Genomic DNA, 15,570 nt, shown 5'->3' with positions numbered 1-15,570 from the left:
CCCAGGGACAACATTTACACGATGTCCCAGGGACAACATCTACACGATGTCCCAGGGACAACATTTACACGATGTCCCAGGGACAACAATTACACGATGTCCCAGGGACAACATTTACACGATGTCCCAGGGACAACATCTACACGATGTCCCAGGGACAACAATTACACGATGTCCCAGGGACAACATTTACACGATGCCCCAGGGACAACAATTGTTTGGTCTCTCAAGCAGTTGTTATTTATGTGTGTTATTCATTACTTTGGCTTGGTTGCTGTTTTTGATACAAATTCATCTGTGCCCATTGTAATATTTTCATATGTTACTATTTTTATATTGCTATGCATTATAAATAAAGGATTACTTATTACTATTAAAGGTCTGCATTTGTAATTGTTGGTATTATTTATAAAATATGCGCTCTTAAGTTTTTTGCTCCATAAAACGATACCTGTCACTTTTTGGACATAGAGTATCAGCTGTTGAGAATCCTGGCTCATACAAAATAGAAGTAAAAGGTTTCAACATCCAGCCTTTTTATGATTAAATACAAAGTGTAATAACAGAGTTATTGGGGTGTGATTTTGTTAATAGTTAGTCTTAAGTATAAGTTTAATAGTAATGAGTAAGAAAATATAGCCAGAATAATGGAATGAGACTAACACCTGACCTCACACTGAGATTTGGTATGAAGTGGCATGTTTGTGCTAATGCTGACATTGGGGCTCAGAGTTCCTCTGTGTGTATATATTTGTGAACGTTAACTTGGCTAATGTCCAAGGGTTTGATTGCTTTCCTGTTGGATTGTATCACAAAGAACAGGGATAAGAGCACCAGTGGCCGTGCACACCCTCATCTCTCTCCTTCACCCGATCATTAGTGTTGGAAACCGGCATTAGCTCAGAGTAGATTAGACTTCAGTATAGTGCAAGTGATTTGATTTTATGATTATTTGATTCAGTTTTTTCTGTGTTCAAGCTCAATTACTTTAATAAAATATGTTGAATTCAAACAAATAAATAAACAAATAAACTGTGGACATTACCCTTTTAAACCTTTCTGAAACAAGACAGGTAAAAACCAGTGTATAAAAGTTTACATAGGTATAAATAGCTCTAACACTTTACTCCAGCCTGGCGTCCACACATGTGGACATCACATTTTGGGTTATTTAGACCAAAATACTAAATCTTGATCAACAAGTGCCTGATATACAGTTATGAGGACATTATACTGCAACTGTTCTATCGAAATTTCAAATTAATGTCCTCATATGTGGCTCTCATTTTTCTCAGAAACAAAAATTAGGTAAAAAAAACAAAACCTGGTAATTCTGCGCTTGATCTCGTCTTCTGTTATTGTGTAGGTTTTCTTTTTTGAGCTTGGTACAGATAAGCGACCATGCACTCTGTAAACTATACTAGTTCCTTCTGAATCAGTTTGGAATTCTGTATCTGCATCGATCCTGTCAACATCATCAGCAGCAGCATTATCTGTACTCAGACTTGTGCCGTATACTTCTGTTTCTTTTTCTTTGTCTTCAGTCTGTGTACCTTCATCTCTTTCAGTCTGTGTACCTTCATCTCTGACTGTCAGTCTTCCTATCTCACTGTTACTTGTCGATTTGCTGCAGATGTTCTCTCCCTTAGGAACTTTTCCTTTGTCATTCGCTGCCTGATGCTTTCCCTGATGACATTCTTCACTGGCTACTTCTATTGCTCCTCCTGTATAGCCACCCACTATGCTGCACAACTCCTTTCCCTCTGCTGTGCTGCACTGTGCTGTTACATAAAGAAGAATGATATAAACAGCACTATATCAATTTAATTGTGAAGAGAAATCCCCACAATACGACACAGTTATGTCTAAAATAGTTTTGTGTAAAAACTGGATCTTGAAACGTCCACTTTAATTACACAGTCCTGGTGTGCAAAGGCAAAATTACGAAAAAAAAATTCACTTTAAACATTTTTGGACGTTGTTTAGTTATATTGTGACTTACTCTCACAGAAGATACAGATGCCACAAACAGACTTTGAACAACGCATGTGCTTGTATGCACCACATTTCTGGCACTGCACCTGTGAATTAAAAAAAAAAAAAAGAAGAAGAAATAAACAAACAAAAAACAAATGAACAAAGTCCATTAAATAAACAATCTATATGGCTAAGGACATGTCATAGTGTACCCGGTCTTTGGCTGCAATCACACACCAGCACTGACTGCACTTCCTAGTTCGATCTGCAAAATATAATTTGTTTAAGTACAAGTTACATTTTCCAATGTTAGAGAAAAAGAAGGCAGCTAATTTTATCTTTACCTATTGAGGATAATATGTAGTGGCAAAGTCGGGACCTGAGCTTTGTGATTTCAGTGTTGTACTCCTCCACTTGTGTTTTACCGTCAATGAGAGATTGGGCAAACTAATAATTGACGAAGAAAAAAAAAAAAAAAAGAACAAAAAGAATTAGATTAACAAAGAAATGTTTGTTTGTTTTTAACCCCCCCCCCCCCCCCCCCCCCCGAGGAAAAAAAAAAACAGAGCAACCAAAGCAAAGCATTACTGCTGAAATGGTTCAATCTACAAAAAAAATTGAGATTTTACCATCCTGCCTCTAAGGCTTTAAAAACTGAATAGGCAAAAATGTAAACATTACTTATATAGGTTAAAGCTATAGTTTTCAGTACCATTATGACATGCACTCCACATGAGTTCCCATCCTGTTGATGTGGGTGGCTCACATGTGACAAGGTCCACTCTCCAGCGCAGCCTCTTGCTGAAGCAAATGAGCTGAGAGATCGCAGTTATTACAAATAAAAAGCATATAGAGAAATCAATAACCACGTTCGGTAATGCTTTCAATTAAATTAAATATGTTATGTTAAATATGTTAATTAATTACCTCCAGTTTTTCAACACCGCACTTTTTCTGACCTCCGACTCGCCAAATGAATTCATATAGACTATGGTCCTCTTGGGTATGTCACAAAACTGTTTTGTAAAAAGATGGATATGGTAGGCTTGGGCCTTGAGAATTCCTAATGAGGGACACTGAAAAGTATCATGCACTAGAGAGAGTGCAAAATCTGTGCAACTTACAAACAAGGTCCAGTGGCTGCCGTTTTCCAGACAGGCTCCAATCAATTTCTCATACATCTGAAAGATGTTTTTCTGGAAATAAAAATAATGTGACAAGTATGTTTTTCTGTCAAGAATGACACTGCAAAAGCTTGTCAGGTGAGACTTGTAATTAATTCTGCAGATACACAAACATATAGAAAGTGTCATTTTTGGTTTACATTAATTAATTTCTATAGTGTGTACAAAACAAATCAAGACCACAGACTCAACACGCACCACTCAATTTTTGGTGTTCTTTATCAGTTGGCCAAGACAGAAATGTTTTAATCTGTGTGCATTGCTTTTGAACAAGTCTTTACACAGAAAAGGTTTCAGAAAGGTATTTTTCAGGTTCTTCTGACAAGGCTTCAATTTTGGAAAATGCTGTTTGTTTATAGTGGCAACTTATAAACCCTTTGTGATAAGAACATAGTTACCACAGTCCAAGTCATACCTTCAAAAAGTATGCACTTTGTGCTCTTGTGGACCCATCCAAAATTTTTCCAGTGATTTGGCTTGGTATTGGATAAATGTGAGGGAAATTCTATAAAAATAACATAAATACACCTATGTTTTCAAATACATTACAAAAAACGTAAACATGCTATGTCATTATGATCAAACAAGCTTTTCAACATACCTCACACTGCAAATAGATTAGGCCATCTATTACCTTATAAAACAAATAAATAAATACATATAAATAAAAACAGAACTAAGGAACACGATTCATTAAGTAAATTGTACAATAAAGTGTATTTAAAGCAGAATTTAACATTAGTTTTATGACAACATAAAAGGATTTTTATGTCAAGAGGTACCTCATCTGAAATGTTAGTCTGGTCAAACAGGGATTTCAAACTTGAAATACCAATAGAGTTTGGTCCAGCTACTCCCACAAGGTAATCTGTGAGAAAGCATATGCTGTAGTCAACAGATATCATTTTCTTTTTGCATGCTGCAACCATCATCCATTTCAGTCTTCTAGGAGCTTTGTCTGGTTGTAGTTCTTTTTTCTCCTCCTCTCCCCTCATCTATTAATTAAATTGTTTTCTGACCTTCCTAACTGTTTCCGACCTGTCTTCCCAATGTGATGTTTAAGCAATATATGTATGGTCAGAAGGGGGTGAAATTTTCATTGCAGTTGTACGTGTAACATTGCATGTGATAATAAAAGGCTTGATTGGTTGATTATTCAACATGAGTTGACATTTACCTGACATTGTGAAGGAGTCACAGTTTCTGTAAGGGTGTAAGAACATAACATGTGGATTTGTTACACTTCTTTTTCACAAGTTAATAACAATCAATAATTTTCATTCCATTATTTACAAGCTATCACACGATGTCCCTGGGACAACATTTACACGATGTCCCTGGGACAACATCTACACGATGTCCCAGGGACAACAATTACACGATGTCCCAGGGACAACATTTACACGATGTCCCAGGGACAACATCTACACGATGTCCCAGGGACAACATTTACACGATGTCCCAGGGACAACAATTACACGATGTCCCAGGGACAACATTTACACGATGTCCCAGGGACAACATCTACACGATGTCCCAGGGACAACAATTACACGATGTCCCAGGGACAACATTTACACGATGCCCCAGGGACAACAATTGTTTGGTCTCTCAAGCAGTTGTTATTTATGTGTGTTATTCATTACTTTGGCTTGGTTGCTGTTTTTGATACAAATTCATCTGTGCCCATTGTAATATTTTCATATGTTACTATTTTTATATTGCTATGCATTATAAATAAAGGATTACTTATTACTATTAAAGGTCTGCATTTGTAATTGTTGGTATTATTTATAAAATATGCGCTCTTAAGTTTTTTGCTCCATAAAACGATACCTGTCACTTTTTGGACATAGAGTATCAGCTGTTGAGAATCCTGGCTCATACAAAATAGAAGTAAAAGGTTTCAACATCCAGCCTTTTTATGATTAAATACAAAGTGTAATAACAGAGTTATTGGGGTGTGATTTTGTTAATAGTTAGTCTTAAGTATAAGTTTAATAGTAATGAGTAAGAAAATATAGCCAGAATAATGGAATGAGACTAACACCTGACCTCACACTGAGATTTGGTATGAAGTGGCATGTTTGTGCTAATGCTGACATTGGGGCTCAGAGTTCCTCTGTGTGTATATATTTGTGAACGTTAACTTGGCTAATGTCCAAGGGTTTGATTGCTTTCCTGTTGGATTGTATCACAAAGAACAGGGATAAGAGCACCAGTGGCCGTGCACACCCTCATCTCTCTCCTTCACCCGATCATTAGTGTTGGAAACCGGCATTAGCTCAGAGTAGATTAGACTTCAGTATAGTGCAAGTGATTTGATTTTATGATTATTTGATTCAGTTTTTTCTGTGTTCAAGCTCAATTACTTTAATAAAATATGTTGAATTCAAACAAATAAATAAACAAATAAACTGTGGACATTACCCTTTTAAACCTTTCTGAAACAAGACAGGTAAAAACCAGTGTATAAAAGTTTACATAGGTATAAATAGCTCTAACACTTTACTCCAGCCTGGCGTCCACACATGTGGACATCACATTTTGGGTTATTTAGACCAAAATACTAAATCTTGATCAACAAGTGCCTGATATACAGTTATGAGGACATTATACTGCAACTGTTCTATCGAAATTTCAAATTAATGTCCTCATATGTGGCTCTCATTTTTCTCAGAAACAAAAATTAGGTAAAAAAAACAAAACCTGGTAATTCTGCGCTTGATCTCGTCTTCTGTTATTGTGTAGGTTTTCTTTTTTGAGCTTGGTACAGATAAGCGACCATGCACTCTGTAAACTATACTAGTTCCTTCTGAATCAGTTTGGAATTCTGTATCTGCATCGATCCTGTCAACATCATCAGCAGCAGCATTATCTGTACTCAGACTTGTGCCGTATACTTCTGTTTCTTTTTCTTTGTCTTCAGTCTGTGTACCTTCATCTCTTTCAGTCTGTGTACCTTCATCTCTGACTGTCAGTCTTCCTATCTCACTGTTACTTGTCGATTTGCTGCAGATGTTCTCTCCCTTAGGAACTTTTCCTTTGTCATTCGCTGCCTGATGCTTTCCCTGATGACATTCTTCACTGGCTACTTCTATTGCTCCTCCTGTATAGCCACCCACTATGCTGCACAACTCCTTTCCCTCTGCTGTGCTGCACTGTGCTGTTACATAAAGAAGAATGATATAAACAGCACTATATCAATTTAATTGTGAAGAGAAATCCCCACAATACGACACAGTTATGTCTAAAATAGTTTTGTGTAAAAACTGGATCTTGAAACGTCCACTTTAATTACACAGTCCTGGTGTGCAAAGGCAAAATTACGAAAAAAAAATTCACTTTAAACATTTTTGGACGTTGTTTAGTTATATTGTGACTTACTCTCACAGAAGATACAGATGCCACAAACAGACTTTGAACAACGCATGTGCTTGTATGCACCACATTTCTGGCACTGCACCTGTGAATTAAAAAAAAAAAAAAGAAGAAGAAATAAACAAACAAAAAACAAATGAACAAAGTCCATTAAATAAACAATCTATATGGCTAAGGACATGTCATAGTGTACCCGGTCTTTGGCTGCAATCACACACCAGCACTGACTGCACTTCCTAGTTCGATCTGCAAAATATAATTTGTTTAAGTACAAGTTACATTTTCCAATGTTAGAGAAAAAGAAGGCAGCTAATTTTATCTTTACCTATTGAGGATAATATGTAGTGGCAAAGTCGGGACCTGAGCTTTGTGATTTCAGTGTTGTACTCCTCCACTTGTGTTTTACCGTCAATGAGAGATTGGGCAAACTAATAATTGACGAAGAAAAAAAAAAAAAAAAGAACAAAAAGAATTAGATTAACAAAGAAATGTTTGTTTGTTTTTAACCCCCCCCCCCCCCCCCCCCCCGAGGAAAAAAAAAAACAGAGCAACCAAAGCAAAGCATTACTGCTGAAATGGTTCAATCTACAAAAAAAATTGAGATTTTACCATCCTGCCTCTAAGGCTTTAAAAACTGAATAGGCAAAAATGTAAACATTACTTATATAGGTTAAAGCTATAGTTTTCAGTACCATTATGACATGCACTCCACATGAGTTCCCATCCTGTTGATGTGGGTGGCTCACATGTGACAAGGTCCACTCTCCAGCGCAGCCTCTTGCTGAAGCAAATGAGCTGAGAGATCGCAGTTATTACAAATAAAAAGCATATAGAGAAATCAATAACCACGTTCGGTAATGCTTTCAATTAAATTAAATATGTTATGTTAAATATGTTAATTAATTACCTCCAGTTTTTCAACACCGCACTTTTTCTGACCTCCGACTCGCCAAATGAATTCATATAGACTATGGTCCTCTTGGGTATGTCACAAAACTGTTTTGTAAAAAGATGGATATGGTAGGCTTGGGCCTTGAGAATTCCTAATGAGGGACACTGAAAAGTATCATGCACTAGAGAGAGTGCAAAATCTGTGCAACTTACAAACAAGGTCCAGTGGCTGCCGTTTTCCAGACAGGCTCCAATCAATTTCTCATACATCTGAAAGATGTTTTTCTGGAAATAAAAAGAATGTGACAAGTATGTTTTTCTGTCAAGAATGACACTGCAAAAGCTTGTCAGGTGAGACTTGTAATTAATTCTGCAGATACACAAACATATAGAAAGTGTCATTTTTGGTTTACATTAATTAATTTCTATAGTGTGTACAAAACAAATCAAGACCACAGACTCAACACGCACCACTCAATTTTTGGTGTTCTTTATCAGTTGGCCAAGACAGAAATGTTTTAATCTGTGTGCATTGCTTTTGAACAAGTCTTTACACAGAAAAGGTTTCAGAAAGGTATTTTTCAGGTTCTTCTGACAAGGCTTCAATTTTGGAAAATGCTGTTTGTTTATAGTGGCAACTTATAAACCCTTTGTGATAAGAACATAGTTACCACAGTCCAAGTCATACCTTCAAAAAGTATGCACTTTGTGCTCTTGTGGACCCATCCAAAATTTTTCCAGTGATTTGGCTTGGTATTGGATAAATGTGAGGGAAATTCTATAAAAATAACATAAATACATGTTTTCAAATACATTACAAAAAACGTAAACATGCTATGTCATTATGATCAAACAAGCTTTTCAACATACCTCACACTGCAAATAGATTAGGCCATCTATTACCTTATAAAACAAATAAATAAATACATATAAATAAAAACAGAACTAAGGAACACGATTCATTAAGTAAATTGTACAATAAAGTGTATTTAAAGCAGAATTTAACATTAGTTTTATGACAACATAAAAGGATTTTTATGTCAAGAGGTACCTCATCTGAAATGTTAGTCTGGTCAAACAGGGATTTCAAACTTGAAATACCAATAGAGTTTGGTCCAGCTACTCCCACAAGGTAATCTGTGAGAAAGCATATGCTGTAGTCAACAGATATCATTTTCTTTTTGCATGCTGCAACCATCATCCATTTCAGTCTTCTAGGAGCTTTGTCTGGTTGTAGTTCTTTTTTCTCCTCCTCTCCCCTCATCTATTAATTAAATTGTTTTCTGACCTTCCTAACTGTTTCCGACCTGTCTTCCCAATGTGATGTTTAAGCAATATATGTATGGTCAGAAGGGGGTGAAATTTTCATTGCAGTTGTACGTGTAACATTGCATGTGATAATAAAAGGCTTGATTGGTTGATTATTCAACATGAGTTGACATTTACCTGACATTGTGAAGGAGTCACAGTTTCTGTAAGGGTGTAAGAACATAACATGTGGATTTGTTACACTTCTTTTTCACAAGTTAATAACAATCAATAATTTTCATTCCATTATTTACAAGCTATCACACGATGTCCCTGGGACAACAATTACACGATGTCCCAGGGACAACAATTACACGATGTCCCAGGGACAACAATTACACGATGTCCCAGGGACAACAATTACACGATGTCCCAGGGACAACATTTACGCGATGTACCAGGACAAATTTGTAAATTTCTGGATTACTGTTAATCTCCATAGAATCAAGAACTCATGTCCAGTTTCACAGCTATGGACCAGTTAATTATGTTTCCAGGTGATAGTTTGATTCATAGATTCAGCACACACTTCTTCACTTGTATTTCGAAATAATCGAAGGCGGGTATTTCGAAGTCGCAAAGGAATGACGTCACAAGAAGGTGATTGGTCACTTGCAATGTTGAACCTGGAACAACATTAATTATGATGATGTGGGAACAATGCTGACACGAGGAAATCAGATCGTCCAGGTTTCACAATGAGCTCACCCGAAATCCTGGCTGATTGGGACCCACACCCAGTTTCACACCTTGGCTAAGGGGATTAGAGGATCATCAGGGGGTCCTTTTGTCCCTCTGTGGGGGGTTACTCCCACTAGGTTTAAATCTGGGACTCTCCACCATTTGACATTAGAATGGAAGAAGCTTCGTGGATGAGAGGTGAAACGTCTTCAAGCAACTTAAAGAAGTCCAGACACTTTTCTTTGCAAGCTCCTTTGACTACGATGACCTGGATGACTGAGAACCTTCAGAGACACAATCACAGACAGAATTGAGTAAATGTTCATCTTAACTGAGTTAATAATTATCTTTCCTGTGATACTTCTACAAAGGATCAGACCACAGCTGGTTATCCTGCTGACATTCAGACACCATGGATCTGCGTCTCTCTGCCTGCATCCTGATGGTACTTTGTGCAACATCGTGTGCAAATGGAGGAAATATTTTGGTGTGGTACGCCGATGCCAGCCACTGGATAAACATGAAACCTGTTCTGGAGACGCTGGTTGACAGGGGACACCAGGTAACTGTACTGATTCCGAGCTCGTCAGTATACATGAACACCAATGAACCCACCCGCTTTCACTATGAGCCCTTCAATGTCTCTTTCTCATTGGAGGCTTATAAGAAGCTTCTAGAAGACTTCCTCCAATTCTCCATATACGAGATTGATTATATGAATTACTGGAAGATCTACATCAGATACATTAACATTTCAAAGACAAACCTTCAGTACAATATCCAGTATTTGGACGGTGTGGTGAAATCAGAAGCCATTATGAAGAAGTTGAAAGAGGGAAATTATGACCTTCTCTTGGCTGACCCCTGGAAAGCTGGCAGTGACTTGGTAGCAGATATTTTGGGGATCCCACTCGTCTTCTCCTTGCGCTTCTCCTTAGCTAATAACTGGGAGAGGCATTGTGGTCAGATGCCTGCTCCACCATCCTTTGTTCCCGGTGCCATGAGCAAACTCACAGATAAGATGGACTTCTCAGAGAGAGTGTGGAACTTTCTCTTCTACGCTCTCCAAGACATCGTGATTGATCACACTTTTTGGAACATATTAGACAGATATTACTCTGATGTCAAAGGTGAGCAAATAGGCGTGAAGCACTGATTTAAAAAATATTAAAAATTTGCTAATAATGTAAACACAGTGTTTTAAAATTTTCTGATTAAGAAAATATGATCTCTTGCATAAACTATTGGTGATATGTTAATGTTTTTGGAACGTATTAGACAGATATTACTCTGATGTCAAAGGTGAGCAAATAGGCTGATTTAAAAAAACTATTTGAAATCTGCTAATAATGCAAACGCAGTGTTTTAATATCCCATCAGATCTGATTAAGAAAACATGATGCCTTGTATAAACTATTGGTGATACATTGATGTCCATTACTTATGCATTGCAACAGGAACTCCCACCAGTGCCTGTGAGTTGATGAGTAAAGCAGACATCTGGTTAATCCGAACCTACTGGGATTTTGAATTCCCTCGTCCTTTCCCCCCCAACTTCAAATATGTTGGTGGGATCCACTGCAGACCTGCTAAACCTCTACCAGGGGTAAGGACACTCAACTATTACCATTTGATTAATCATTACATCACAAAATATTCCTGCCAGGAGCAGTGAAGCCATCAAAATGTTGCAATGAGAAAACAGCTGGTTGGCTGGTGGTGGGATAATATTTGACTTGTTACAGGATCTGGAGGAATTTGTGCAGAGTTCTGGAGATGATGGCATTGTGATCTTCACTTTAGGATCCGTAATCAGCAACGTCACCAAGGAGAAGGCAAACATGATAGCCTCAGGCCTCGCTCAGATCCCACAAAAGGTCAGAGGATAATCTTTGTGCCAACTGTAATCAGTTTGTTCAAACCCTGAAAGCATGGAGTAGTTTTTCATGATTTAGATAACCAGTTTCAGAGTGCTCTACTTCTGAAAACCAGAACTACCAAAACTACAATTTTTTAATGACATTGCAGAGTGTGGACATTTGAACGTGCAAGTGCCCAGTTTCCATGTTATTTCCACAATATTTATGTTTGTTTTCCTAATACAGAGTGTGAAAAATCTGACTTTGTCAACAGCTGATGATTTCTAATGACACGTTAACCTCACGCTTCAATATACAGTTAGGTCTATTAATATTTGGACAGAGACATCTTTTTTCTGATTTGGCTTTTATAATTTTAAATGATATAACTCGGATGCCATTGTAGTGCAGACTTTCAGCTTTAATGCAAATACCTTGCATGAAAATGTGAGGAACTAAAGCATTAAAAAAAAAGGAGAAAAAAAAAAGAAAACACACAATCCCTTCATTTCAGGGGCTCAAAAGTAATTGGACAAATTACATTGAATAAAAATGAAAATAAAATGTTCATTTCTAATACCTGTTTGAAAACCATTTGCTGGCAATGACAGCCTGAAGTCTTGAAGTCAAGAAAATCACAAGATAGTGGGTTACCTCCTTTTTAATAATGCTCTGTCAGGCCTTTACTGCAGCGACTTTCAGTTACTATTTGTGGGCTTTTCTGTCCAAAGTAAGAAATTAATCAGTCTGTCAGAAATTTGTATCAACAGCAGGAATGACCCCACTTTTTAAATTGCTCCTGTGAACCCATTTTTGACACCAGGAACATAAAAACACACTGTTGTGTAGACATGTCCTCACGGTTCAAAGGGTCTTTTTGATAGGAGTTACGGTTTTGGATTTAGAAGCAGTTTTTCAACAGGTGCGGTCAGGGAGATTTGACTTGGTTTTGCTATAGAGTAATAGTATTCCAGTAGTTAGTGCAGGCCAACTGGATAGAGCATTCTGATTGGCCTGTTAAATCCAAGCTTGTTGTTCATTGGAGGATTTCTTTACAGCAGACAGGTGGTTCAAATCTGGGCAGTTGGAGTCAGTTGATCGAGTTTAGAATCATCTCTTCTGACTGGATGATCAGACATGAAACTATTTACCTGTCTGTAGTGGATTCACCCACAATTAAACTCATCTAACCTAATTTAATATCTCTGTTATTACTTTGACACACGTGCACAAACGCACACAGACACACACGAACACAGAGACAGATATGTGCACAGATGCAGAAACATTTTTCCCCATTTGTGATTCTTGATTTTAGACATTTAAAATACATAATTCCACTCTTCTACTTTTTAAGGAATATAAGCTGTCAACACTCACCTAGATTTGTTCTGATTCAATTTTTTTTGACATTTCACGTATGTACTTCCAAGTCATTTAAAGAATATCAGATTTCAATATTCATTCAGATGTTTTCTGACTCTAAATTTTCTTTTGTCATTACTCAGCTTTTTCTAATGTGTATTTAAACATGTTGAGCTACCTTTCAATTTTGAAACTTCTTCTGTGTCAGCTTTCAACTGTTTAGCACTTTTATTTTCAGGTGAAAAATTCTCTTCTTCAGCTCATTCAGCATTTTTAACTTAACATTCAGGAATCATCACAATCCAGCTCAAAACATTCAACTATCAGCATTCACACTGCATTTTCTTCAGGACATGCATTCTGTAGCGAACCCCCCCCCATCAATCTCACCGTAAGAGCTGGGGATGTATACATAGAAACAGCGTGTAAGCAAAAATAATCCACACTCTTACAATAGTAAACCTTATAACATGAAGTTCGTTTCAACGTAACATTTAACAAATGTAGCGACTGTCACAAAAACATCTAAACGTGTCCTTATTTATATCATAACCATACCTTGTGCCTCTATCAAGGGGGCTGCTAATGACAAAAGAAATCTCCATAGGCTCCGTTAAGCCATCACATTTCAAAACTCCCGCGACTACCGCTGAAAACTGCGCCAAAAACAGTTTTACAGGAAATTGTCCCATCAAAATAAAAGCTTCTACACCCGAACAGGAAGTTGGTAGTAGAAGACAGCAATGAGTGCCAAAATAAGTTGCAAAGAAAGGCATTCAGGGTTATTTACACATTCTCTAGTTTTTCTATAATACGTTGTGATATATTACTTAAATATACTGGGCTGTGAGTATACTACAAAAGAAAAAATGTAAAGTAAGAAATGTTACTTTTACAGGTGCTGTGGAGGTACAAAGGAGAAAAACCAGAAACCTTGAGTGCCAACACTAGAATATATGACTGGATCCCTCAGAATGACCTCCTAGGTACGCAAACGTGGTACCAAACACAGACTTTCTTAAATCTGCAATGACATAAATTAAACATGCATTCAACATTAAATGCAGGTTGTTAGCATTCTGTTTATTAACAAAAGGAAATTATATTATATTATATACTTTTCTAGCAGATGTGATCTTGATTACATATTGCACCCTGTGCAAATCTACCCTGGCTAATTCTTTTTCTCCAAGAGGTTGCACTAAAGATTAGTTGAATGCACAGAGGTATTAGAATGTGCAAATCAATCTTGGCTCAAAAAACTTGTTCCAGGTTCTTGAAATTCTCCTTTTTTTCACATGTGAACAACTAACTTTCAATGTCACATGGTTATTTGGCATGTGTTAGGTCACCCTAAAACTAGAGCTTTCATCACTCACGGAGGCACAAATGGGATTTACGAAGCCATCTACCACGGAGTTCCCATGGTGGGCATCCCAATGTTCGGTGACCAGCCAGACAACATGGTCCATATGAAGGAAAAAGGAACTGCAGTTATTCTCAATTTGAACTTCATGACAGCTGAGGACCTAAGAGATGCAGTCAACACCGTCATCGATGACAAATCGTGAGTTCTCTGAACTATCTGCACTTTAAATTAGGCACTGAAAACAGGCTTTAAAAGGAAAAAAATGGAGCAGGCTCAGAGTATGAAACGTGAAGAATCTACCTTAAACTATTTTTTCTTGAAGCCAGCTAACACAAAAAAGCCCTGCTGAGCTGAACTTTCAATTCAATTTTATTTATATAGCGCCAAGTCACAACAGCAGTCGCCTCAAGGCGCTTTATATTGTACAATAGATCGTACAATAATAGATACAGAGAAAAAAACAACAACAATCATATGACCCCCTATGAGCAAGCACTTTGGCGACAGTGGGAAGGAAAAACTCCCTTTTAACAGGAAGAAACCTTCGGCAGAACCAGGTCCAGGGAGGGGCGGAGCCATCTGCTGCGACCGGATGTGGCGAGAGAAGAACTTTAATGACCTCTGTATACAAATTTCTGGAGTTTTTATGGTCTGGAGTTTTATGGCTTTTTCATTAATGAAAAAGCAAAGAAATGGTAAATAGCCTGTATTTATATAGCGCTTTACTAGTCCCTAAGGACCCCAAAGCGCTTTACACATCCATTCATGCACCCATTCACACACTGGTGATGGCAAGCTACATTGTAGCCACAGCCACCCTGGGGCGCACTGACAGAGGCGAGGCTGCCGGGCCCTCTGACCACCACCAGTAGACAACGGGTGAAGTGTCTTGCCCAAGGACACAACGACCGAGAATGTCCGAGCCGGGGCTCGAACTGGCAACCTTCCGATTACTAGGCGAACGCCCAACTCTTGAGCCACGATCGCCCCATAATGAATGATATTCATTTTTACAATGTTTTTTCTAATTTATACACATTCACAGGTACAAAGAAAATGCTATGCGGTTGTCCAGCATCCACCACGACAGACCCATGAGTGCTCTGGAAGAGGCAGTATTCTGGATCGAGTTCACACTGAGAAACAAAGGGGCCAAGCACTTGAGGGTCCAGGCCCATGAGCTCACCTGGTACCAGTATCACAGCCTGGATGTCCTGGGCTTCTTCCTCGCTATAGTTTTACTCCTCATATTCATCTTCATCAAGACCTGCAGTTTCTGTCTGCACAAGTACTGTGTCAGGAGAGGAAAGACCAAAAGGAAGGCTGAATAACAACTGAAAAAGGTGCTGTGAGTGTTGTGCCGGGGCAATATTTGTTACCTACATGAGACTTTCTTTCATGTATGTTGAGTTTCCCACCATCTTATTCTTTATGCATCACCACTGATTATTTTAACTGAAGACAGGTGTAATGATTTGCAGAAGTGTACCTGAAGTTAATCTCACATTAAAAACAGAATGCTGATTGGCTGTTGAGTTTTGCTTTAAGAAAGGAA

At 37.9% G+C, this 15,570-nt stretch overlaps 3 protein-coding genes across 3 annotated transcripts; 1 reads left to right on the top strand and 2 right to left on the bottom strand.

Annotated features, from left to right (window-relative positions):
• Positions 1 to 423: 423 nt before the first annotated feature.
• LOC146562930 (uncharacterized) lies at positions 424 to 4,488 on the bottom strand. The gene is made up of 12 exons (XM_085295816.1): positions 4,339 to 4,488; positions 3,944 to 4,029; positions 3,763 to 3,795; positions 3,577 to 3,666; positions 3,102 to 3,173; positions 2,905 to 2,993; positions 2,690 to 2,792; positions 2,322 to 2,424; positions 2,190 to 2,242; positions 2,003 to 2,081; positions 1,554 to 1,781; positions 424 to 491 (listed from the first exon to the last, which is right to left on the bottom strand). Exons 1-12 carry the CDS (start codon positions 4,382 to 4,384, stop codon positions 424 to 426), a joined length of 1,050 nt encoding a protein of 349 aa, XP_085151942.1. The 5' UTR covers positions 4,385 to 4,488.
• Positions 4,489 to 4,969: 481 nt separating this feature from the next.
• Positions 4,970 to 9,015, bottom strand: LOC146562929 (uncharacterized). Its single transcript, XM_085295815.1, has 12 exons — positions 8,880 to 9,015; positions 8,485 to 8,570; positions 8,304 to 8,336; positions 8,122 to 8,211; positions 7,647 to 7,718; positions 7,450 to 7,538; positions 7,235 to 7,337; positions 6,868 to 6,970; positions 6,736 to 6,788; positions 6,549 to 6,627; positions 6,100 to 6,327; positions 4,970 to 5,037 (listed from the first exon to the last, which is right to left on the bottom strand). Exons 1-12 carry the CDS (start codon positions 8,923 to 8,925, stop codon positions 4,970 to 4,972), a joined length of 1,050 nt encoding a protein of 349 aa, XP_085151941.1. The 5' UTR covers positions 8,926 to 9,015.
• An 814-nt stretch (positions 9,016 to 9,829) lies between these two features.
• LOC146562928 (UDP-glucuronosyltransferase 2A2-like) lies at positions 9,830 to 15,486 on the top strand. Its single transcript, XM_085295189.1, has 6 exons — positions 9,830 to 10,552; positions 10,880 to 11,028; positions 11,168 to 11,299; positions 13,545 to 13,632; positions 13,994 to 14,213; positions 15,061 to 15,486. Exons 1-6 carry the CDS (start codon positions 9,835 to 9,837, stop codon positions 15,344 to 15,346), a joined length of 1,593 nt encoding a protein of 530 aa, XP_085151315.1. The 5' UTR covers positions 9,830 to 9,834; the 3' UTR covers positions 15,347 to 15,486.
• Positions 15,487 to 15,570: the final 84 nt, after the last annotated feature.

This window comes from Mchenga conophoros, linkage group LG12 (genome assembly GCF_057382185.1).
Source record: "Mchenga conophoros isolate Kocher_MC1m ecotype Shallow Benthic linkage group LG12, M_conophoros_male_GT1.1, whole genome shotgun sequence".
NCBI classification, from domain to species: domain Eukaryota; kingdom Metazoa; phylum Chordata; class Actinopteri; order Cichliformes; family Cichlidae; genus Mchenga; species Mchenga conophoros.
This window is presented reverse-complemented; position numbering and strand designations above follow the sequence as displayed.